Below are 23,874 nucleotides of genomic sequence, written 5' to 3' on the forward strand. Positions count from 1 at the left end.
ATTAGTGATATTCCAAATTAGTTTGTCTTTGTCTTTCTGCAATAACACAAACCCTCCCCATTCTCCACAGAAAAACCAAGAGAGGCTTGTTTTGACCCTGGCAACATTATGAATGGCAGTCGGACAGGTTATGACTATAAACTGGGATCTCAGGTCTCGTACAACTGTCACCATGGCTACACAACTGTGGGCGGGGATACCATCACCTGTGTCATGGGGCATGATGGGAAGCCGGTGTGGGACAGGGCTCTGCCATCATGTAAAGGTAGGAGACAGACCTGCATCCTTACAAACACATTCACCATGATGATGGAAAGCTCATGTTGGCCAATATCTGCTTATGTTACACTATCAAGAAAAAACACCTGTTTGCATATGTATCTATACCATTGTGTTACTGTCAGAACTGAATAGCTACAGGCACTCTGGTAACCGAATAGTTTAGGTCCATATCATTTAAATGCAGTGTCCTCTATTTGATTCCAGCGACAGACCATGTCATAGTCCTCTCTGTCGCCGTTTGCTGGCTGTCTACCTCTAGGCTATCAGTTATTCACTAATGGCAAAAATGCCACAAAAATATGTTTAAATATAGGACATTTATAAGTCGTACACAACACTCAAAAAAATCCAGTTATGATGACTGATTTTCCGAAACTTTGTTTAAATAGTATGAAACTTGGTGAAACTGGTCTAAGATCTACAATCCTGTGTGTGTCTAAGTGTGTGTGTGTGTGTGTGTGTGTGTCTGTGTGTGTGTGTGAGAACTCTGAAGTGACAGAAACCTGACCTGGTGATATGTGGGTAGAAAATTCAAATAAGCCACAGAGCAAGGTAGCAAGACAAGGAATGAATTTTAAAATGAGCACAAAAGACACACCTGCGCGTGGACAATACACACTTACTTATACCTCTTAACAATTTGACAAAGGCTCCCGTGAAAGCTCTGTTTAATAATGTCTGAGAGACAGTGAAGAGGGGGGTTGGGGGGTGGAGGGTGGGAGAGAATAAAGATGAGATAATTGCTCTCAGAGTAGCTATTTGAGAACAGCAATGAATAACGGAGAGCAAGAGGAAAAAAGCTCATCAAGTAATTTTATCTCATGATCACATTCTTAAGTTTACTTCAAGATAATACTGCCACTTATCAACTTAAGATGTGTTACAATTACTACAACCAACCTAAAATCTGTTGCACTTCTTCGTCCAGCTGCTGAACAGGAAGCTGCAGTGACTTCACACTGTCTTTTCTTTTTTTAGAACTCATCTGTGAGGAAAATCTCACTTGTTAGGTTAATAGACAACAAAGTTAAAGCCACTAGAGGCAGAAATCTAAAAAAAAAAAAAAAAAAAAGATGGAAAAGAAAACAATAGCAGAATTTGAAAATACAGCCGCTCTCCCCTCACTGCATGCACGCAACACAAGCAGCACAGCTGCAGCCGTCAGCCTTTGGCTATGGTTTACACAAGGCTAAATTATTAGCCACATTAAAAATAACCACTTATCGGCTGCTTTCATGGTAAAGCTACCAAGCTACCATCAATACAACCAAACAACAAAGAGATATTACAGGAAAATGTAGATAGCAGCATGTTATGTGTCCAGGAGAAGGACAGCAAATTCTCTCAATCTCAACGCTTCACCGATCTATCTATCTCAACAGCCAGGAGGAACACTCTCTATAAAGACACCTGTGATTGGCCAAAATTTCCCGTCATGGGGTAGATTTTTTTAAGCCTGAAAACAGGGCCAAAAGAAGGTGCAGATGTCAAGTTTGCTCTCAGGCACTTGAATTACAATATGCTGAGAGGTGAGATGGAATTGTTGCTAATTGACACCAATAAATTACTGCCTACCCCAGCTGTTTTGGAGCATTATCAGTCCACTTAAAGTAATTTTGCAGTATTTCCCATTAATCAGCTTGCTAGTCGGCCACAAAGTTAAGCTATCAGGAAGTCAGTTAATCATCTATTTAGGCTGTAATTTAACCGAGCACATACATATGAAAGAAATGTAGGTATTTGGCTGGACCACTAACCAGCCAGTTACTTGTTCAGTAAATAAGCTGCCACCACATTTCTTAGATGGGCTTAATGAAGTGTTTCCAGTGTTTGGCAACTTTAACCAACCCTCTCTGTGATAACACGAAGAACTGATGTTCATCAGCAAATGAGCAGCTGTGCTTTCCCCCACAAAAATGTATTTATGAACACAAGCCAAGTATTGACATTTTAGTCACATTTGAAGGCTAATAATGGACGACCACATAATGGTTTTCTATCAAATAAAAAATGATCTGATATTCACAATGGCATCAAACTTCATCTGCCAATTGATTCATGTCCTTTTACTGTAATTGATTTTGACATAATTTTCTCCATACGATGTGTTTCTTTCAGGTTGTTGCTGTGGTTAAAAAAAAATGCGATGCAGCTGCATTGCAACTCTAATACAAAGAGTATCATTACACATTCGGAATTCTTTTATCACACTGTCATTCTGAGTTCATCACAGTGCACAAAAAGCAAAGCTCTTGATTGACCTGTATTGCAGCACTATTAGCCCTGCTGCTCATTGGATCAGTTGTTTGCTCTGTGTCCTCACAGCAAGAAAGTCTTGAATGTGGTTTCCCAGATACATGGATTGATCTGCTGAGACTGCCGTCACCTAAGCTATAGGACAATTCACATAATCAAAGCAGAACAATTTAACTAAATCCCATCCTACCCAGTAATCTTGCTTTTTTCCTCCCCCAGCTCGTATTGCACATTCAATTTTCTCACCACATAGTTAGGGAAGTTTCTCTGTCTGTCTGTCTCTCTATCTTTGGGCTGCTCCTGGGGCTTTTAGACCAAACTCATTAGACAGGGTGAGACCTCTTTAAATAATACATCTCCACTTACACACCCACTGTCTCCTCTCTTCTTCCTCTCCCCACACGTTCTTTTTTCTACTTCTCACTCTCCTCTCTCTCTTTCTGTGTTTCCATCCTCTCTCTCTCTCTCATTCTGCCTTCCTCCCACCTCCTCTGTCTCAGTCTGGTTTACTCTATATTTTTCCCTCACCATTTCTCACTGGCTCTCTTTCCCCTTCTTACTCTCAGTCTCTGTCTCTGTCTCTCCCTCTCTCTCTCTCTCCCTCTCTCTCTCTGTCACACACACACACACAAACGCGCACCTCCCATCTCAAACCGCTCTTTTATTGGTTTCCATGGTAACTAAGAGCTGGTGCGAGAAAGAAGGAATTCTCCGTGACTGTTGATAGGGTTACGTGTGTGTGTGTGTGTGTGTGTGTGTGTGAGTGAGAGAGAGAAAGAGAAAGAGAAAGAGAGGGAGACACACACACACACACATACAAAGGTAAAGTGAGAGAGAGAGAGAGAGAGAGAGAGAGACGTAGCTATTACAGAGTGCCTCCTAGAGGCAGTATTCACACACACACACTCACACACACACACACACACACAAATGCACACCAAATACTTAAGGACAAACACACTAAAATGCTGTGTGTGTGTGTCTGTAGTTTTGTACTCCGATACTGTTGTGGAATAATGCCTATGTTGTAGTAATGAAGACCAAAACCAGCTTTGGTCAGGAAAGTTCCAAGATGTTTTCCTTATTTCCACAGCACTAATTCCATCTGTGCAACAGTGTAGCCCTGTCATACTTAGAGTATTTTTGCTGCTTTTAATCAGTCCCTGCTACACTATCCTTAAAGTTACCTCTAGGGTTTTCGACCTATGGAGCTGTTTTATTGTGTACATGCACATATACACAGTGGTTACACAATACAGAGTCCAAGCAATGGTGTTACACTAGTCTACTAATCAGCTTAGTGGTGGTAATGCTGCAGTGCATTGGCAAAGGTAAAGAAAACTGCAAACTAGTAAACATGATGTAAACAATGGCAGATTTAGAATAATTTAAAAATTGACTTTGCAAATGTTCTATTAAGAAGGAAATGCATTTGGGATATTTGTTACATTTGTTTTTGTGAAGACCACTGAGTTTGTTGATGAAAATAAATCTCCACAGAGCCCTTTCACTGACACTCAACACTTCCTTCATAGTTATTTAATAATACAAGCCTTCCAGTGGCTCAAATGTCATAATCCCCCCTGTGTTCATTTCATTGACAGTTCCTAAAAAAAAGTCATTCTGTTGGTAAGTTTGACTTGATTCCATTTTGTTATTAGTGTAGCAAGATGCATTGTGCTAACTTTACCATGTAAGCTGTTAAAGAGAGTGCAGGTAATTCCCCCACTTTTTCTTTTCTTTCTTTCTTTTTTTTTTTTTTTTTTTTTTACCCAGACTATATTTTTTATGCTGGCTCATTCAAGTACACCTGAGGTTTATAAGCTGTGTTCACAGGCTGTAAGTGGAAGAACACTTTTCATATTGCCTTTAAAGCACATATTGAAAAATAATTCCCATTACTGTAAGTAAGGTTTTAAATTATGTGTAAACCTTCAAGTCGAAACTCTAAAGTTAATACTCTGAGATACACTGACAGAGACACAGACAACACAGTATGAATCCAGGACTGGTGGAAGTGAGGTGTTTTTTTTTTTTTTTTTATAAAGAAATTGTCAAGTCTTACTTATTGCAGTTTAGTTTGTTTACTATTTTTGAAAATCAGTTTTGTGTTAATAGAAATTTTGTTTTGTAAAGAACAGTCAGAGTCTGAATGGCATAATAGTACACTGCAAAACCATTTATCTGATGCTTCTGAATTTTATTTTCATTATGTTTCCTAATGAAAATAGAGACACAAACACTGTTGTGTAAATGTTGTGCTCAGTCAAGAGATTGTGTTACTTACACTGTTAAGATGATTTTTTTTTTTTCCCTTGAAAAGTTTATGTCTCTGTAACTGCTGTGTTTATGGTTGTCATAATGCTCCTGTAAGAAGTGTTACACAACTTTAAAAGTTTAGGTACTCTCACTGCCACCCCAAAGCCCCTACTGTGTGTAAGAAGAAAAGGAAAATGAGACACAGACAGTGAGATGTAGGACTGCAAAAGTATTGTGTACGTGTGTGTTCTTCTGTATGTGTGCGGATGATCAAAGTGCATAGTTGTGTGAGAGAAAGAGAATGACTTGCATTGCAAGTTGCATTTTTATGTGTGTATGTGTGTGAATGATCAAAGCATATGTGTGTCAAGGCTTTTGATAAGGCTGACACCTGAGCCTAGAGCAGCACCACTGGGGGATTGTGGGTAGATCAAGACAAGACCTCTAGACCTCAGGGGTTCAGTGCAGCAGCACAACAAAAATCAATCCAAAAAATATCAATCGATGTCAGTGCGCGGGATCAGGAGGAGAGGAAAGAAAGAGGATGATTACTCTGATGCTTTAGGACACAAGAATAAAGTAGGAAGGAATTGCAGTGTGGAGGAGGAGGATGAGTAGGTGCGAGTACAAGGAGTAGAAACCAAACCAAGTTTTGCTGTAATTTTCATTCTAGGCATGTAAATTAGTTTACTGTACAAGCCTTAACCAAGAATAAAGGCCAGGTCTTAATGTTCACATTCACACTCTCATAGGCTTTGACATGTGTTACCAACAAATCTGCAAGGGCTCAGGGCTGTCCCACTGTGAAATTGGAAAGTGCTTCAGGGTTCTCTAGTGTACTTTTTGAGCCCTTTATACACAGTTTCCTCAAGACTGAAATGCTGAAGTCTTTGCTTCAGGGAATTACCATCAACAGGGTGTCCAATATGGTCCAAAAAATAAGATTATTGTAATATTTTAAACATGAGCAACAGTCAGTTTTATTAAACTACACATGGAACATCGCTTCCTCACATCTTAGTGGCCACAGATAGGTCTGTGACCTAGGTAATGTATTAATTCAGAAAGCGCTCCCCCATTTCTCATTCAGCATCTTCAGCCATTGCACAAAGCAACAGAGGAGGTGATGATCATTAGAGTCTGTTAGGGATAGCCGATACCGTGGGTGGACACTGGGATGAGGCCACAAATGTACACACACAGAGAGGTACACACACAGAAGTACACACACTAACACACAAAACAAGACAAGAAGAGGCCAGAAGAGGTGAGAGGAGCGATAAGAATGCATGGTGTGTGCATTTGTGTGTGTTTGGGGGGCAGGGGGTTGACACACCACTCACATACACCTTCACAAACACTTACACTAATTTCATTGACCTCTGCTTGTCTAACCCGGAGTATAAATGTGCACACACCCACGTACTGTTTGCACACCAGGCTGAAGATGGATCAAGCCACTGTTAGGTCTGCTTCTCATGGGTCATTCAGCAGTGGTAGGGATTAATAGGCTTTTCTTTTTAAAATTGCAGCACTCTAATACATGAGATCCCACTCTGTGCTCTAGCTCAGCACAACATAAATTCATTCACTAAAGTTTTTATCCTGCTGGGTCGCTGTGAAGAGGAAAAACCTCATTTGAAGAGGTTGCAGCAGAAGTGCCCTTGCAGTTGTAAAAACATGTGCCACTGCATTAAAGTGCATTTCAAGATTGTTTTCAAGTTTCTAATCTGGCATATAGATACCATATACTGTTTCATCATACCTGCTGCTCCATAGTGCCACAGGATGTATTGATTGCAGTTTTTTTCTCAGCTATTGACAATCTTCCATTGTCTATCAGAGACATCACTTCTTTTATAAATGTTTTTATTAATTTCACATGACAAATATAGGTATGCTTCAATCTATATTTGTAGTGGATATTTTTTGCACACACACACACACACACACACACACACACACACACACCACACACACACACACACACACACACAAATATGCATGCACAGACAGGCATGAAAAGCACTATACTAGCATTATGTAACAAAGCCTTGGAGCCACAAGGGTCCAAGTGATATTTGGGGACAACATGAATTTTCTGCTAAACTAAACAACTTTTGAGCCAAATTCAGTCAGTTGGATTTTTTGAAAAATGCAAGAATAACAGATTAGAGGGGTGATGCACTCGCCAGTTCTGAGTGCAATGGGCAGTGCTCCCAGCAGCAGAAAACAAATAAAGAAAAGGTACATGATTAAATCTGATTGCTACATTGTAACATGATGTCACTAAATGAGTAAAGAAGATGAAACTATATTTTTACCTTACTTCTACTGTTGCTATTGTGTAGTCCTTAACTATTAGTACAGTTTTGTATGGTTTTGGCTGTATCCTGCAAGCTTCATTAAAAACAATCCAGCAGGACAAAGATTCTAACATACACATAAGTCATAAAACAGAAGTATTTTACGGCCAAACAGAAGAATCCCAACTAATTATACTTGTCAGGAAACAAACAGTAAGTGAAGCTGGCTGTGGTACAGACCTGGCAGAGCATCATTATGGAAGATACCAAGAGTGTGCTCACATCTGTGGGCTTTAGAACTGAGTGAGTCACTTATTTATTTATTTTAATCTTTATTTATTCAGCGGATTTTCACTGAGAGCCAAGTTCTCTTTTTAAGGAAAGCCATGATCACACTCATACTGTTGCACACATTCGCACCTGGAAGTTACCCAAAACAACCACAGTCTGATCTGTTGGACACTGACCAGCTCCACTGGAGTGGATGGGGGTTAAGAGCCTTGCTCAGTGATACCAATGAGGGAAGGAAAAGTGCTGCTCTTTTGCGTTCTCCATCCAGATGTAACCTTCCAGTAAAGGGGTTATCAAATCTTTTCATTATAAATATCCTGGAGAATAAAACTGTGTCACGGTCCAAATTCACTATATATCGTGACCACTGTAGGAATTGGCTGTAGCCATCGATGATTTTCTTTATCCATTCAATGTATTCAGGGTAATGGGGAGTTCCCAGCATGACCTGTGTGACACAAAAGCACATTGCAGATCTATTTGTGCCTTACAGCCTTTGCTTCACAAAGGTCTTTAAATTAGACTGACCAAATATGATCTCAAGCTTATTAATTCTATATGGAGGAGGTTGTTAAAGTATGATGCCTGGAAATGTAAAAAAAAAATAGCTGTTGCGTTTCATGGATGGGTACATGAGGCTGTTTTGTAAGTCATGACAAGTTAAATGTACCAACTGAATTTGGTACACTTAGGTGAAACATAGGGCGATGGGTGCCTCAATGAAATTTTCAAGGGGGCCCTCAAAAATGCAATTTATTTTCAGGAAGAAGAAAAATAATAAACAGAGGAATTCCAATAGGGTCCTCACACCAGTCTGTGCTCAGGCCCTAAAAATTCCAGTGTAACAGATAGAAGCATGTGCAGTAGTATTGGTGTCGTTCTGTCAAAAAAAAAAAAAAAAACACTTTGTCAGATATTTGAAAAGTTATCAGATATTAAGCACTGACAATTCAAGTATAGATTATTAAGTGTTCACCTTCACCTTCACCTTCATCAAGTCTGAAAAGCCGCTGGGCTGTATATAACCAACACTATGCCATATTAAAAGACCATGTAATTAAGCATCAATTAAGTATCAGTTTAAGTTTAAATTCAATTACATAACTTTTTATTTTGAATTTCATTGCAAGTCCCCTATATGCCCCTACATTGTGGTTTAATCCGTTCTCTGCTGAGATTTCTATGTAATATATTATTCAATTGTCTCTCGTCCCACTGTAACCTCCCTTTGGTCTATTTACACAAACTTGTGCTTTATCTTCATGGTGAATAGGTTTCTACATATGGCCCTTGCAACTGGTGCAAACATGTTAAGTTCTGGATATAGACCCACACTTAAATCATCCTGCCATTTTCACAATCCTTTCAGGAAGTGAAGTGCAAAAGCCTCTATGACTCTTGCCCTCTCTCTTTGAAAAATACACACTGTACAGTGCCTAGAACATAGCGTGTAGAGTTTCTAAATATGTGCATTTTAATGGCTTTTAAGTTAAAAAAAAAAAAAAATTAATGTCTCTGTCTCTGTCTGTCTATAGCTCCATGTGGAGGACAGTATGGTGGATCTGAGGGAGTTGTTTTGTCTCCAAACTATCCCCTAAACTACACTACAAGACAGACTTGCTCCTATTACATTACTGTGTCTCCACAGTTTGGTAAGTACATAAATAAGTATACCATGCATGCTTATAATAATGATTGTAATTGAGGCACCAACACAAAAACTGATTCATATATTTATTTGTTTCTCTGACGATTTCTGTGTTCTGGGCTGCTCATCTTTTTCAGTGGTGTTTGGTCAGTTTGCTGTTTTCCAGACAGCTATGAATGACTCTGTGGAGCTGTTTGATGGAGCCAATGAGAATGCTCGACTGCTTAGCTCCCTGGCTGGGTCGCATTCAGGTGAGTCTCTGAATGTGACTGATTCCGTGTTGAACAAACCTGAAAGAATGCTGTTGGGTCATGCTGCCAAGAAACTGTTTTCCGATTGTTTTCTCATATGACTTAAGATGCAGTGATATTTTTAAAAAGCTGCCATTCAGTTCTAATGTTTTTCTGCTGTTCTTTGGACAAAGAAAATAATGAAATCCTCTGTAAGAAAGCAGCTCTTGGGGGCTGTAGAACAGAGCACCAGTGTTTGTTATCACAGTTTATTTGACAGTGATGTATTTGGTGAAAGTCCATTATGGGTTATCTTTACAAGAGGAAATCAGCAGAAGGCCTCATGGCAGCAGTAGGGCACTGGAAGTCCTCAACACAATCCTCCCGGGGTTCCTTAACCTCCAACTTTGAGTCATCCTAACTTGGCAACAGTTTGAGTTGCTAAAAGTACCACACTTAGCATGGATGGAGATCAAAAGATGAGGCACAAATCGATGTAAATGCTATAGTATGAAGAATGAAATATGAAGAAATATTGATCAACACAGTTCCTGGCTAAATGTGCTTTCATTGCCTCAGAGTTTCATGTTCCTCTGTTGTGTGTCATGGCCAGGGGGCATGCTGCAGGGTAATCCCACAGGAATAGACATTTAGTTTCTTTCTTTAGGAAGCAGGGTTTTTTCAATATTTTCCCTGTTTTGTTTATTCTGTTGTGTGCTTGTAGAATTATAAAGGAGAAAAATGATGCTGTTTAATAAAAGAAGCCTACAACTGCCAGTGAAGTTATCTTTACAATAACTGGAGGACAGTAGAGTTTGATGATAAAAACATGAATCAAATTAGAGACTATAGTTCCCTCAATTATTTATTTCTATTTTACACCAAGGTTTACAGTTTTGTTTCTCTATGCTTTTTTAATATGTTCCTCCGTTGAGTGCATCAATGAGCTTATTTCATCATATTAATTAAGATGATGCGACAGTTTTTGTTTGGCTAAATGTAGTGGTAATATTTTTCTTTCCAACTACTATCCATCTAGGTTAGTCCAAAGAGAAGAGGCCAGTTTATCTAATGTAAAATGGGTGGCTTATTCCTCAAATTTAATTTGGGTTTGACATCACCCTCTTGGCTAAAATTGGCAGCGAAGAATGAAACACACCAGGCTTTACAAAATAAATGTTATCCACATCATTACCCATCATTACCAGGCATGTATACACACACATGTACACACACACACACACACTCACAGGCAAACAGATTTGTAGCACATTGTTCCAGCTAACTGACTGATTATCCTGACACATAAACATATTAACACACATACACGCATAACAAACTTACACGAACACACACATCCTGACGCAGCTAATGAAGGTTCTAAATGTCAGCCACACAAGGCCATGTTTTTCTCATTTATCACTGTTACTTCGTGTTTGTCTGTGTATGTGTGTGCACATACATTTGTGTGTATGTGCCTATGATCTGGGATGTGTGTGTGTGTGTGTGTGTGTGCGTGTGTGTGCTCTTGCTTTCTTATTCTTGTGAGGACTACATTTTACCATAAGGTGTAAGTAAAGGACAAACCCTTCCAAGTGCTAAGTTATGACTGTAAACCATAGACAGTACAGGCTGAGTGTGTACATGTTTGTTGATATGGTTATGTTCTGTGTCTCAGTTATCTGCAGAGAAACATAACATTGCCGTGTGGGAGACAAAGTTAAGGATTCATTTTTAAACCAGAATGTATATATGTGTGTGTGTGTGTGTGTGTGTGTGTGTGTGTGTGTGTGTGTGTGTGTGTGTGTGTTTTTTTTTGTCCCAGGAGAAACATTGCCATTGGCAACTTCCAATCAGATCATGTTGCGGTTCAATGCTAAGAGTGGCCAGTCAGCTAAGGGCTTTCACTTTGTCTACCAAGGTAACTCTCACTTTGCTTGTCTGTCTTTCTCTCGCACACATACACACACTCACATTAAGTTGCTTACACTGTAATTCACATTAAACATCAGAGTCCCTCGACTGACAACTACAGTTCTGTTTTCACTCTCCTTGTTCTTCTCATATTAATCAATTACTGTTGTTATTGTAGCTGTGCCTCGCACCAGTGACAGTCAGTGTAGTTCAGTGCCAGAGCCCCGATACGGCAGGCGGATCGGTTCGGAGTTCTCAGCCGGCTCTGTGGTTCGGTTCGAGTGCAGTCCAGGGTATCTACTGAAAGGTTCCAGTGCTATCCGGTGCCAGGCCGTGCCAGGTGCCCTCGCACAATGGAATGCCACAACACCAACCTGTATAGGTAAGGCTGGCTGATGCCATGAAATCTACAGAGAATGCAACCAGCTAACCAGCCGTTACAAAGAAGTAATCAGTCCTTTGGCTTTCTGTGAATCATCTAGCACTACAAATGCTGGGATTTTGACATAAATTATAACTAAACTAAATGTACGCCTGCATGAAATCTGTCTCTGCTGAGACCAAGCTTTTTCCAAACACCTTCAACTGTCACTTCAGTTAATACCATAAATAACATTTATTATCATATTTTCTCTGACTCCATGCAGTGGTAATTTGAACACCATATTGTCCCAGGGTATGCACCGCCATATTCCAACAACCTGCCCAATCTATTAGCTATTTAGTTAATAGACTTTGCCAAGAAATACATATTTTGTGTCTTCACTCTAGTTCCCTGCAGTGGTAATATGACAGAACGTCGTGGTACAATACTGTCTCCTGGCTATCCTGAACCCTATCCAAATAGTCTCAACTGTCTGTGGAGGATCCATGTCAGTGAAGGGGCTGGGATACAGGTAAAGATATGTGTACACTTATATATATATAAATGTATAATGCACTGTATGAGGCTGCACATAAACTCAGGGGCTATGTTCATTTATTTTCATTGTTTGCTATTTAGATCCAAGTGGTGACGTTTGCTACTGAGCACAACTGGGACTCTCTGGAGATCTACGATGGAGGAGACATGACAGCTCCCAAATTAGGGTCATTTTCTGGTATGACAATATGCCTACAAACATACACACACACATAAACACACAAACTCATGCACAGACAAACCTGCACACACATACTCTGGAGATCTATGATGGATGAGATATGACAGTTTCTAAACTATACACACACACACACACACACACACACACACACACACACAAACACACACAGACAGAATGACAGACACGTACACACATACAAATACACGCACACGATCTATGATGAATTAGATATGACAGGTCTTAAACTATAGATAAACTGGAAATCTGTGATGGATGAGTTGTAATACCAAAAAATATGATATATAACTTGGATTAATAATAAAAATGTTTTTAAGACATAGAATTCTTCCATTTTCCAGGCAGTCACTGAGAGAAGGAGAAGAAGGGCGTGAGGGGAAGAGTTACACCATGAGGTTGAGTGAAGGATGGAGAAAAAGGAGAGGGAGAAAGAGGGATAGAAAGAAGACAGGGGGGATAAAGAATGATCTAACCTTTTACAATTTCCCAGTGGAGTTTCCCCTGTGACCTGCCCCAAGCACATACCTGTCACACACCTATCACACAAAAAACATGCCGCCCACAGGGCCACACACACGCGCACACACACAAATGACTGTGCCCTTCTCAAGAAGGCACACAGGGGAGCTGCCCACTATAACCACAGTGATCTGGTGCTGAGCAGCTTCACTGGGGCACAAGAGGGTTGCTCCACATAAGGACACTAAAATGCTAGCTGTCCATGGAGGGCAAGGGGTCTTTCACCTTCTCTACACACAATTTCCTATGTGGTATTGGGATTTCAACAGTTATGGTCAAATCTTGCTTACCCAAAAAATTTCACCATGTTTTTTTTTTGTTTTTTTTTTTTTACATAATTTCTTCCTGTATGTCCAGTGTTGTGTTACATAGACTCTATGTAAATTCCTCTGTTTTTAATATCTCGCAAGAATTCCCCTGCAATACACTAATGTCATACCAGTTTGTATATGCCAGAAATTGTGAATTAGACAAGAAAAACTATCTCTTATCTTGTCTTTTACAGGGACTACAGCTCCAGCCCTCCTCAACTCAACTTCAAATCAGCTCCTTCTGCACTTTCAGAGTGACATCAGCGTGGTGGCAGCAGGCTTTCACTTAGAATACAAGAGTAAGTTCAAGCTTTTACAACAGATAGATAAAATGATAAATTGATGGAATGGTTGTTTAAAAACAAATATACTTGGTGAAGTAAAACAACCAAGGAATGAATATTGGGTCCCTTCTTACCAGAGACCAAAAATACACACAAGCACAAACATACACACCATTGCAGACAAAACTTCAACATCAAATAACAAGAGTCAGTGACCTGAACTGGTACTGCCTGAGAGCATACACACATACTGAGATCAACATTGGAGCACACACGCAGAACACACACCTGGAGAGACATAAATAGAAACACATAGACTCCGACAAATACATACACAGAGTGCAAAAGAAAGGCACATACACACAAATATGTTGTAGACAGACAAAAGTATGGACATGGATATTAACATCATGCATTTACACATATACACACCTGTCAGGGCATGGTTGTGCTTTTCAGTCCTTTGTAGTTGTTTTAGCTTAGAATCACTTCTAGATCAATGAACATGTCCCCTTTTGTGAGTTTGTGTGAGAGTTGTAGTGTGTGTGGGTGCACATTTCTACGTGTGCGTCTTTGTGTGTGTGTTTAGGTGAATGCACACATTTGTGGCTCAATGGTCTGTATTTTTGTTGGTTCTGTGTGTCGTCATCCCATCACTAGGAGTGAAAACCAAGAACAAGGGTCATTTTAGGGCACAGTGTATTAGGTCTATGTCTATATTTCTGTTTCAGTGTATTTTTAACTCTCACATATTTTCAATAAGGCTAGCAGATGCACCTGATCCAACCCAAATCAGACTGCAACAATGACTCCATATGTGCCACTTTTCGTTAGAACTCAATCCTTTCATATACAGTATCATAAATAATCTGCAGCAGAAAATGGTACTCAGTGTGGGACTAGCCACTTCTTTTTTTAAGTTTTAGCATTTATTTTGGTCAAGACTGCAACACATATATTATTGAGTTGAGAGCAGTGCAGGTTGTAGTCTCTTTCAGCTTTTTGAGCTTTGCTTCTTTATCAAGGCTCCTAGTTTCTATGGAGAGCGGATTTTGGGTGAAACTGTGCTGGCAGGAAGGTTGGGATTAGAGGTCCTCTTGGTTCTTTGTAACAAAGACCAAACTAGAAACCTGAGTCAGGTTGGGGTCAACATATATATATATATATATGTATATATAATATTATATTATATTATATATTTAGTCTAATTAGGTTGGGTAAGATCTATTACTGTGGATCTCGGTCTGTTTCCACTATTTGTTATACCTATGTAGATCTGAGCAGACTTGGTAATCATCTCTGATCACATGGGTACCATTGTAATCATTGTAATAATTGATTATAACAGTGTTGCAGTTTGCTTCCTCTTCTCCCTGGCTCTTGCCTCTAACCCTTGCTCACGTTCCTTAATGTCCATGTTCTCCCCTTCAGACCATTCTCTATCCATCCACCGTATGTCCCTGTCCTTTTTTTCCTGTTCCACTCATATGTTTTTCATTTGTAATCACCTAGCTTCCCCTCCCACTTACACACCTTGGTTCTTTTATCCTGTGTTATGGATTATTGTTTTGTTATGTTGTTTTGGGGGGTGGGGGGGTGGGGGGGTGGGGAGGGAATCGCTGCTCTTCTTGCCTACGCATCCACCCATCCGTCTGTAAGCCTGTTTTTATATATAAAACACGTCTTCACTACATTAGCCTTTCTTTGTGTGTCTTTGTCTGTGTGCCTGTGCTGTTATCAGCAAGACCTGACAGTGTAATCCGACCAGTTGTGGACCCAGCAGAGCTTTTTGAAAAAAGATCATTATGATTTCTCATCCCTCGTGTGCCCTGAGTCGAAAAGAACCCCTAGCAGAGAGTATAAAGAGACTGGACAAAAGTTGGCATGTAGAGAAGTATCCTCAAAACCATGACTGAGGAATTCCCTACCTGACTGGCTCCAGAACTTTCTAATCACCCCTCAAATCTCTGCTACCCACCAGTCAGCCTCCTTGTCGGCTACCCTCCAGCATGCTAGCCACCAGTCTATTTCTCAGTAGGCTAGTCACCAGCCTGTTCCAGAGTCTGCTAACCTTTTTCTTGCTTCTCAGATTGTAAGGTTTGGGTTAGTTTGCCAGCTTCCTGCTCTTGAGTCAGCAAGCCCCTGCATCCCAGTTGGCTAGCCTCTGGCCTTTTACCCTGAAGTCTGCATCCCAGTCAGCTGGCCTCCAGCCTTTTGGCCTCCAATCTGCCTCTGAGCTGGATAGCCTCCTTTATGATCCTGACCCTGAAGATCTTGAGCAGTTCCTTTTTTCTTGGGACTTGCCTTGCTTTTGCCAGGTGGTATCTGGGGGTTGGAGCCCCTAGAAGGAAGCGTGGGTCTCAGAGATGCCAAGCTGCCTAGCTTCACAGAGACTCAGCTGGCCATTGACACTGAGCCTCAGCTGCCCAGCGATACTGAGCCTCAGCTGCCCAGGGATCCCGAGCCTCAGCTGCCCAGTGTAGACAAGCCTCTGCTGCCCAGTGCCACAATCAATGCCCAGCCAGACCCTGAGTTGGCCATCCCTGCCGACGTTATGTCTGTTCCTGTATCACAGGTCCCAGCCGATGTCCTGTCAGTTCCTGCTTTGGAGGTCCAAGGCGATGTCATGCCTGTTCCTGCATTAGTGGGTCCCAGCTGATGTTTCACCTGTTCCTGAGTCAGGGATACCAGCCACCATCTCACTTGTTCCTGTGTCTGTGCCTGAGTTGGTCTTCCTAGCCACTGTCAAGCCTGTCCCAGAGTCTGTTCCTGAAGTGGCCATGCCAACTGACTTCTCATCCTAATCCCATGCCTGTTCGTATGTCAGCTACCTGTTCCTGGTTCCCATTCAGCAGTCCATCTGACACCTGCCTCTGACCTCCAATCGACAGTCCCACACTGATACACTGCCAGACTTCCAATTCTATTACTTGGACTTTATCTTGGTTGCCATGGCCTGTTCCTACCCCCAATATTGTAGTTTCAGCCAATGATTGTCAGATCATCAGGTTATCTGGCTAATGCTTGCCAGCCTAAATTGTGTCTGGTTCTCTGCTTCACCTGTCCAGACCTGCCATTCTCCATCCATCCCCCAGATTTTTTTCCTGTGCTACTAATTATTTTTTTAAAGTCTTTTATACATGAATACCTTTATAGGTTTTCCACACTTATGTTTCAGACCAGGTCCAGAACTATAGGTTTATGAACACCTCTAGTTTGGATTGCCCAAAATGTGCTTAGACTTCTTTCTACATTTTACCAGCATTTGCACACCAGTTTGGATTAAAAAGACGGTACCAAGTACAAATGGCAGTTTATCTGATGACATGAAGTGGGTTTGTATGTGTATGTATTCTAGTGCACATGTGCCGGTCTTTTTGTATGTGTAATAGCTCAGCCTTGATGATGGTGATGTCTACCTTTTCACCTTTTCACACAAAGAGAACAAGTTGTGACGTAGTACAGGAAAGGATAGAAAGGGAGAAAGAGGCAGACAGAAAGGAAGAGAGAGGTTATGTAAGGTTAAGTAACCCATCATAAACTTCAGTGCAACCTTACTTGTGAGGACACACTGCTAACATGTCCCATCACGTGTAATCTTTTCAACACAAGTCGCTGCATTTAGCAATGTCAATGGGCGGCCTGCAGTTTGAAAAAGTGAAATATCTGGTTCAAACCTAGCCATGCAAGGAGTGGTTAACGATGAAAACATGCACTTAATGATGAGTAGATAGAGAAATACTGCTCCACTCAACAAGAGATGTTCAACACTAGTGTGCCTAATTTTCAAAGAAACAGCAGGCCTTTGTAATGAGTGGTAAAACTGGACAAGACTGGGCAGTGGGGGAGCTTTTTCAACCTTGAATATAGTGAAAAGCATAGCAAATACCATAATACTTAGCCTACGTGAGTATGTCTGCCTGGCTATTACCCCTTTTGTGTCCAAATTTGAGGACAACAAAGGTGTCGATTCTACAATTAATACAGAAATATGTTTTGTGTACAACATTCAGGAGTTTTTACAACTCAGCTATGAGTTGCTTAATCCAGCTGTCGTGGACCTGTGACTATGTGGACATTTTGCTCTACAAATTGTATGTATAAGAATAATCATCTGTCCTCCTTGTGTTTTCACTATGCATACATGGCAAAACCAACACAGTACTTACCATTTCATGGTATTAACCAGCAAGCAGGCTATTGATGTCATCATTAAAACCAAATGCAAGAACAGCATACTGAGCATTGAAGTTTTTTCAAGATCCCCTTCAAAATATATATCATACATTACACCATCACAAAACCTTTTGCAGCTCTCAAATGGTAGTTTTACTTATCTAAAAACGAGTGCCAATACTTTTATCTCAAGCAGAATTTGTTCCAAGAGGTTCTTTACAGGAAATCTTACCACAAAGTAGTTTCTCAGCTTTTTCCATTAAACACCAAGTTTTGCAGAGATCTGGCAACCTATCTGTTGAATATGTGATAAAAACAGAGACATAAGAATTGTTAATTATTAACACTTGTTTTGTAGTAAAAAGAAAAGACAACCAGTACTATCCAAAAAAGATTTAAAGTTCATTTAAACAGTAGAGTCTTGTTTCTGATTTTTACTTTATGGACTTTAAATCCACAGTAAATAATTGTTGAGAAACCTGCAATAGTGGAACTACTTTTGGGTCAGTATGTGTCCGGATCTTCCTTCACGGATCTTTCACTGTGCTGTTTTCCACTACGTTTCCTGCAGAACCTGGAAAAACTATTCCTCCTTGCAAAAAACAGCGTCATCTTTACATTTTTTTGTATATTTTACCAGCTGCCAGATTTGGCCGCATATTGTCAAGATTACCCACTGTTAAGCTATTGTGCTGCAAAAATTTCCATGACAGTTTTGTAGTAATGTGATAGTTTGTACAACTAGACAAAATCATCTGTTGAGGACACGTGAATAGTTGTGGGGACTATGTTCTCATCATTTAAAGCTGACTAAAAGGCCTTTCTTTTAAAGCACAGAGTGAGACATCTCTCTCCCTTGTCTGTCATCAGATAAACTGAAACAGAAGTATAGTAAATCCAGTCAGTTAGACTTAAATGCTGACACTGTCTAGTTGTAGTCTAGTGGCCCTAGTGGGGTGGTGTGTGGTACTGTCAGCATTTTACAGAGCATCACTGCTCTCTCATAACCAGGGAAAAGAGGGAGCAGTTTGCCAGCATGCAGAGAGAGAGATAGAGAGAGAGAGAGAGATGGTCAGCCTAATGGAATAGTTTCATTGATCAGTTGTCATGACAGCCTGCTGATGCTCTGCCTAATAATACATGGTGTGTGCAAATGTGTGTGTCTGCAAGTTACAGTCTCATGCAGCTTTTTCACTTATGCTCCATCTAAAAGAAGTCTTCCTTATACCCCTCTGCAAGCACACACTCATGAAACAGTCACTCATGCACACACACACACACACACACGTGCACGCACATTCAACCCCCCCCACTCTACCCCTCTTCCACCCCTGTGTTGCCATGGTAACCGCTCTAGGGCAGTCTCCTGCGGAATTTTCCAAGTGAAACTCACGAGCAGACACATACACACACATGCACACACATGCACATGAACACACAGATAAACTCCTACTGATGCTATTTGATAAAAGGCTGGCTGCTGTCAAACTTATTATGGACGTGTTTAACCTTTATTGTTTTAGGAATACACAAAGTCATGATGTTACTTTCTCATATTTTTATGCATATCTCAGAATCACCTGTCACTGCTGACTATGTTCATACTTCGTTATTCTACAATTTATAAATGAGCTCTTGAGAATAATCTGCCAAGTTAGTTCTTCATCAAATGAATCTCTCATGTGTTGACAAACATTTTTATCTAATTTAAGTATGTAAAACTGATTTATGTGGCACTTTTATGGCAGAGGAAAGAAGTTCAATACTTTGCTTGATCATGGGGGCAACCTCTTCTTCAATCAGAACTACTAGCTTATCAGCATTTCTTATAAGTAAGAAATCGTGTTGAAGCAGTATAAAGTCTTGGAGCTTATTAAACATATAAGGCTCACAAGGTTTGAATAAGAATTAGGGAGATGTAATTTGCAAATTAATGATATGCAATCGTAAATGTGTTTATAATCTATCCCAAGGGCAGTACATATAAAGAAAATAAGAGGGACCCCAGATATGAGCCCTGCGGGACACCACCAGACAGTGTAGAGAAATGAGACACAAAGTCTCCAATAGACACAGTGAAACTTTTGTCAGTGAGATAAGATGTAAACTAGCAGTAGAGCAGTTTCAGTAGAGTGCTGCTTCCAAAACCCACACTGAAACTTATTATAAATATTGTGCCTCTCCAAAGCTGCAGTGAGTTGTTTTGCCACAACCTTCTCAAAAAATGGAGTTCAGATATAAGCCTATAGTTTTTGGGCACAGTAGGATCTAAGTTAGGTTTGTTTAAAATTAACTGGATAGTAGCATACTTAAAATAGGACAATGTCGACAATGAAGAATTAATAGCGGGGCCAATAATTGGCAAAACTTTTAAAAATAGAGAAGATGGTTATGAAATTCAGAGGGCTAGAAGTTAGCTTAATTTTTCTAATTAGACCCATCAAACCTTGTAAGCTGATGGGTTGGAGAAAATCCAGAACAGTAGAGACAGAGAAAGGCTAGAGCTGGGCAAGCAGTGAATACAGGACCTAATAACCATTACCATATCAACAAAGAAGGTAAGGAATGTCTTAGAGTCTTTGACAGAGAAACATGGTAGTGTAGTGAGGGGTGGTGTAAAAGTGTCATTAATAGTATCAACTCAAATCCTAGGATGTCTTTTTGAAGATGGGATTATTTTAGCAAGTAAGCAGTCCAGGCTTCCCTCACTGATGCATTAAAAGAAAATTGGAGGTCTTTAAGGTATAGGCAATGCACTTCAAGCTCAGTGGCTTTCCATAGCCATTCAGTCCTGTGACACTTCCATCTCAGCCGGTGGTCTCCATCATCCATGGAGAATTGTTACAGTCCTTTAAATGAGCCACTTTGTACAGTAGTGAGGAACAATGCTCATTAAAAGTTTGCATTAAAAACTCAACATTGCTAAGGTTTGCATTGAGATCACAGCAAAAATGTTCTGAGAACTGATCAACCGTACTCTAAGTAATGATACGGAGAACACAGTCGAATTTTAGGATACAAAGAGTCAGCATTAAACATAAACCATAAAACAAGGTCCAAAAACTGACAACCTATGTGGGTGGCACCTGAAAAATTTTGCTTGAAATTAAAAGAATCGGTAATATTAAGAAAGTAAGTAAATGTGCAATTTGTAGCATCAGCAGAATGCAGCTTAAAATCTCCAATTAATCACATTGTCCAACTTAATAATCAAAGTCTGAACTAAGTGAAAAACTGACCTGCTGGATGAAGAGGCTTACAAATTTTAGCTGACTGATTCTTGGTATGGGAAACAGATATGAGGTAAACAGTTTTGCTGTGATTGTACCTTGTAAATGCTTTACTCAAGTCAAGAGAAAAGTCACATACAACTGAAGGAGGAAGATGGGAAAGGCAATGGTAAAGGCTTTTTTTTGACAGGTACTAAAGTATGTAGAGGCAGAGAACAGAAGGAAATGAATGAAATTAGAATGAAATGACTTTAGTTAGATCCATTTAATAATAAAAGGTCAAGACAGCATTGGGGGTTTAGCTGTCTAGAACTTTAAGAAGTGCAGATCAGGTCACATTTACTGTTTCCTGTCAATATAATCATCATATCATGTGCACTGGACAATCGACCTGAGCCAGATATTGAGCAGTGTTTACCCTAAAAAACGTAATGACACACTTAATAATAATAATGAAATAGTTCATCATGCTTTTGTTGTTTTCTATTTTATCTTTTTGTAGCTGTTGGTCTCACCACCTGTCCAGAGCCAATGATCCCAGCCAATGGCATTAAAACTGGAGACAGATATATGGTCAATGAAGTGGTGGCGTTCACCTGTGAGCCTGGATACACATTACAGGTAATAAAGACATAAACTGACCAATAAATAAATGTATTAATATATTCTTAACTATTTTACATACATTTTGAAACGTATTTTCACAAATTGTGGCAGGTATTGATTTATCAGAAAATGATTTTCAGATGTTGTTTATTAGAAACACACTAGATACTGTAAAACGCTAAGTGTCAGTGTCAGTTACCAAGCATGCAATAACATGAAGCAGCTGCATTTTTACTTAAGTGAAATGATAACAAAACTATTGTCATGCTCTGATATGTTTGTTTATCACATTGTTTATTTAATATTTTCATTAGAAAGAAAAGAAACAATCTTTGCTGTTGAAAATGTACCAAAGATTCCTCTCACTACTATCTTCTTGAACCTAACCAACTGTATTATGATTTTAAGGGCCACTCACACATTTCCTGCATGCCTGGTACTGTGCGTCGATGGAACTACCCACCTCCTCTTTGCATAGGTATACACACGCACACCAGGACACTACACTGCTGGATAGATTGAATAGTTGTTCAATCATATAATGAATGATTGAACAACTGGGTAAAAATATGTACTGCAGGTTGGCAGTGAACTTTTAGGTCTATGCAGCAAAGTGACACAAGTAGTCTAAACACAAAAAATGCCAAAGCTTTATGGTGGAGTTCTTTGGAAAACTACTATTTGATGAATTGTATTACTTATTTTACATTTTGAGGGTAACTTTAGAATCAGTTTATTCAATCATTGATAACATGTCAGCGGGGTTCAAATTACGGGGGGGATTGTGGGGGTCTGACCCCTCTGGTTAAGGCTTGGACCTCCCAAAAAGAGGTAAAAACAACAGGCCGGGGGGGCTGAAACATTTATATATCCTTCTTACCTGTAATTGTAAATATTACAGTATATTTTCCATATTCATGCCAGGCAAACTTGTAATACGATTTCAGACACCCCTAAAGTGGACCGTACCAATTCTTAACCTTGACGTCTCGTCTGCCTGCCTCACTCCATCAGTGGCTCACAGTTGAGCTCTGTCTCCTTCAATATCAGTGCAAAAAGCACCATGTGACACTCAGTAAAATCAGTTTGCTCCGCGGTAAGGTTAAGGTCGCTGTGCAATTAGACATTGACGGGCGACAGAAAGACAGAGCAGCAGAAAAAATAAAAAGTTAACCCCCCTGATTGTTCTTGTATAATTCACACTCTGCATGTCAGTGCGTGGAATTCTTCAGCTGCACAATACAGAATATTATAAAATAGCATTTTTTGTTACAAGACAAAACTCAGTTAAAATTCAGATCATCTTTTAAAACTTTAGATTTGAGTCAGTCAAAATTACACTGTAGCATACTACAGGAATATGAATGGAATTTTAATTATAAATCAAAATAATAAATAGAAATTGCTGAATGAGAGAGTGTTGTTTGTCAGTGACACAGAGTCAGCGATCTATAAAATCAATATACCTGCTAGGTACAAACAGAATTTTGTACCCTGTGCTGAGAGCCAAGGCTTCCTAACTTCTGCAATAGTGTTAAAGGACCTTGATTACATTGATGTTTGTGTTTAGGCCTGAATAATTCAGTCCTTGGTGAAGACTTGTAGCAGGTCTAGGAAGTCAGTTCCAGTTAAACTCAACCTTGTTAGGACTAACTAAACTCAAACCTGTTGCAGCCCACTTCACTATGTGTCAAATTCAGCATTTCCTATATCAGTCAGAGATAGTTGCATTAACCAGATCATGTCCAAATCTGTTAATAGATGGGAGCGTCATAAAAAGGTGCTAAATAGTTACAAAATGTATATCTGTCACCCTTGGTTCTATAGGATTTACAATATTCGGCACACATGGTCCAAGCCTGGATAAAGTATGGATTTGAAATAGTAGACATGTTACTCAGTCTCCAAACTATTGGTATCATATAATTCAGTTAAAGTCAAATAATATAATAAGTGGACTATTAACACTATTTTTCCTAAGTTGTTAACTATAAACTGAGAATATCAGTCATTAGTATACCAGATATTAGCATTGGTCAAGTCCATACGCCTAAAAATTAGTCTCTATGTTCCTGCTTGTGGCTGTGTATTCTACAATTTTTTGGCTTTTTTGCTGTGGTGTAACCTTCTGTCTGCTGAAGCAAAGTAATGATCTCTCCTGTACATTGCTCATGTGTTGCCTGTTTTAACAATGTGTTTGCTGTGCTTGTGTTGTCAGCTCGGTGTGGCGGGGTGTTGTCTGAGATGAGTGGTGTCATCCTTAGTCCAGGTTTCCCTGGCAACTATCCTGGCAACCTGGATTGCACCTGGCAAATCACCCTGCCAACTGGATATGGTAAGTCTTATGGGGTGGAAGAGCATTCCTAAAAGGAATACGTCACTTTCAGTACATCGGTTGATGTATTCAGGAAACAGACATTTTTTAGACCAAAATCTGCAGC

At 39.9% G+C, this 23,874-nt stretch overlaps 1 protein-coding gene across 1 annotated transcript in view; it reads left to right on the top strand.

Annotated features, from left to right (window-relative positions):
- The window catches only part of LOC139627768 (CUB and sushi domain-containing protein 1-like), a 400,363-nt gene that overhangs the window by 306,635 nt on the left and 69,854 nt on the right, over positions 1-23,874 (top strand). Inside the window, exons 32-42 of the mRNA XM_071488859.1 lie at positions 71-265; positions 8,930-9,046; positions 9,180-9,293; positions 11,098-11,193; positions 11,365-11,568; positions 11,958-12,082; positions 12,190-12,286; positions 13,332-13,436; positions 21,330-21,448; positions 21,842-21,911; positions 23,652-23,768. Coding sequence (XP_071344960.1) covers positions 71-265; positions 8,930-9,046; positions 9,180-9,293; positions 11,098-11,193; positions 11,365-11,568; positions 11,958-12,082; positions 12,190-12,286; positions 13,332-13,436; positions 21,330-21,448; positions 21,842-21,911; positions 23,652-23,768 — 1,359 coding nt within the window. The remainder of the gene's footprint in view (positions 1-70; positions 266-8,929; positions 9,047-9,179; positions 9,294-11,097; positions 11,194-11,364; positions 11,569-11,957; positions 12,083-12,189; positions 12,287-13,331; positions 13,437-21,329; positions 21,449-21,841; positions 21,912-23,651; positions 23,769-23,874) is intronic.

Source organism: Trachinotus anak, unplaced genomic scaffold (assembly GCF_046630095.1).
Source record: "Trachinotus anak isolate AG129_WGS33_773 ecotype Australia unplaced genomic scaffold, CSIRO_AGI_Tana_v1 ptg000011l, whole genome shotgun sequence".
NCBI classification, from domain to species: domain Eukaryota; kingdom Metazoa; phylum Chordata; class Actinopteri; order Carangiformes; family Carangidae; genus Trachinotus; species Trachinotus anak.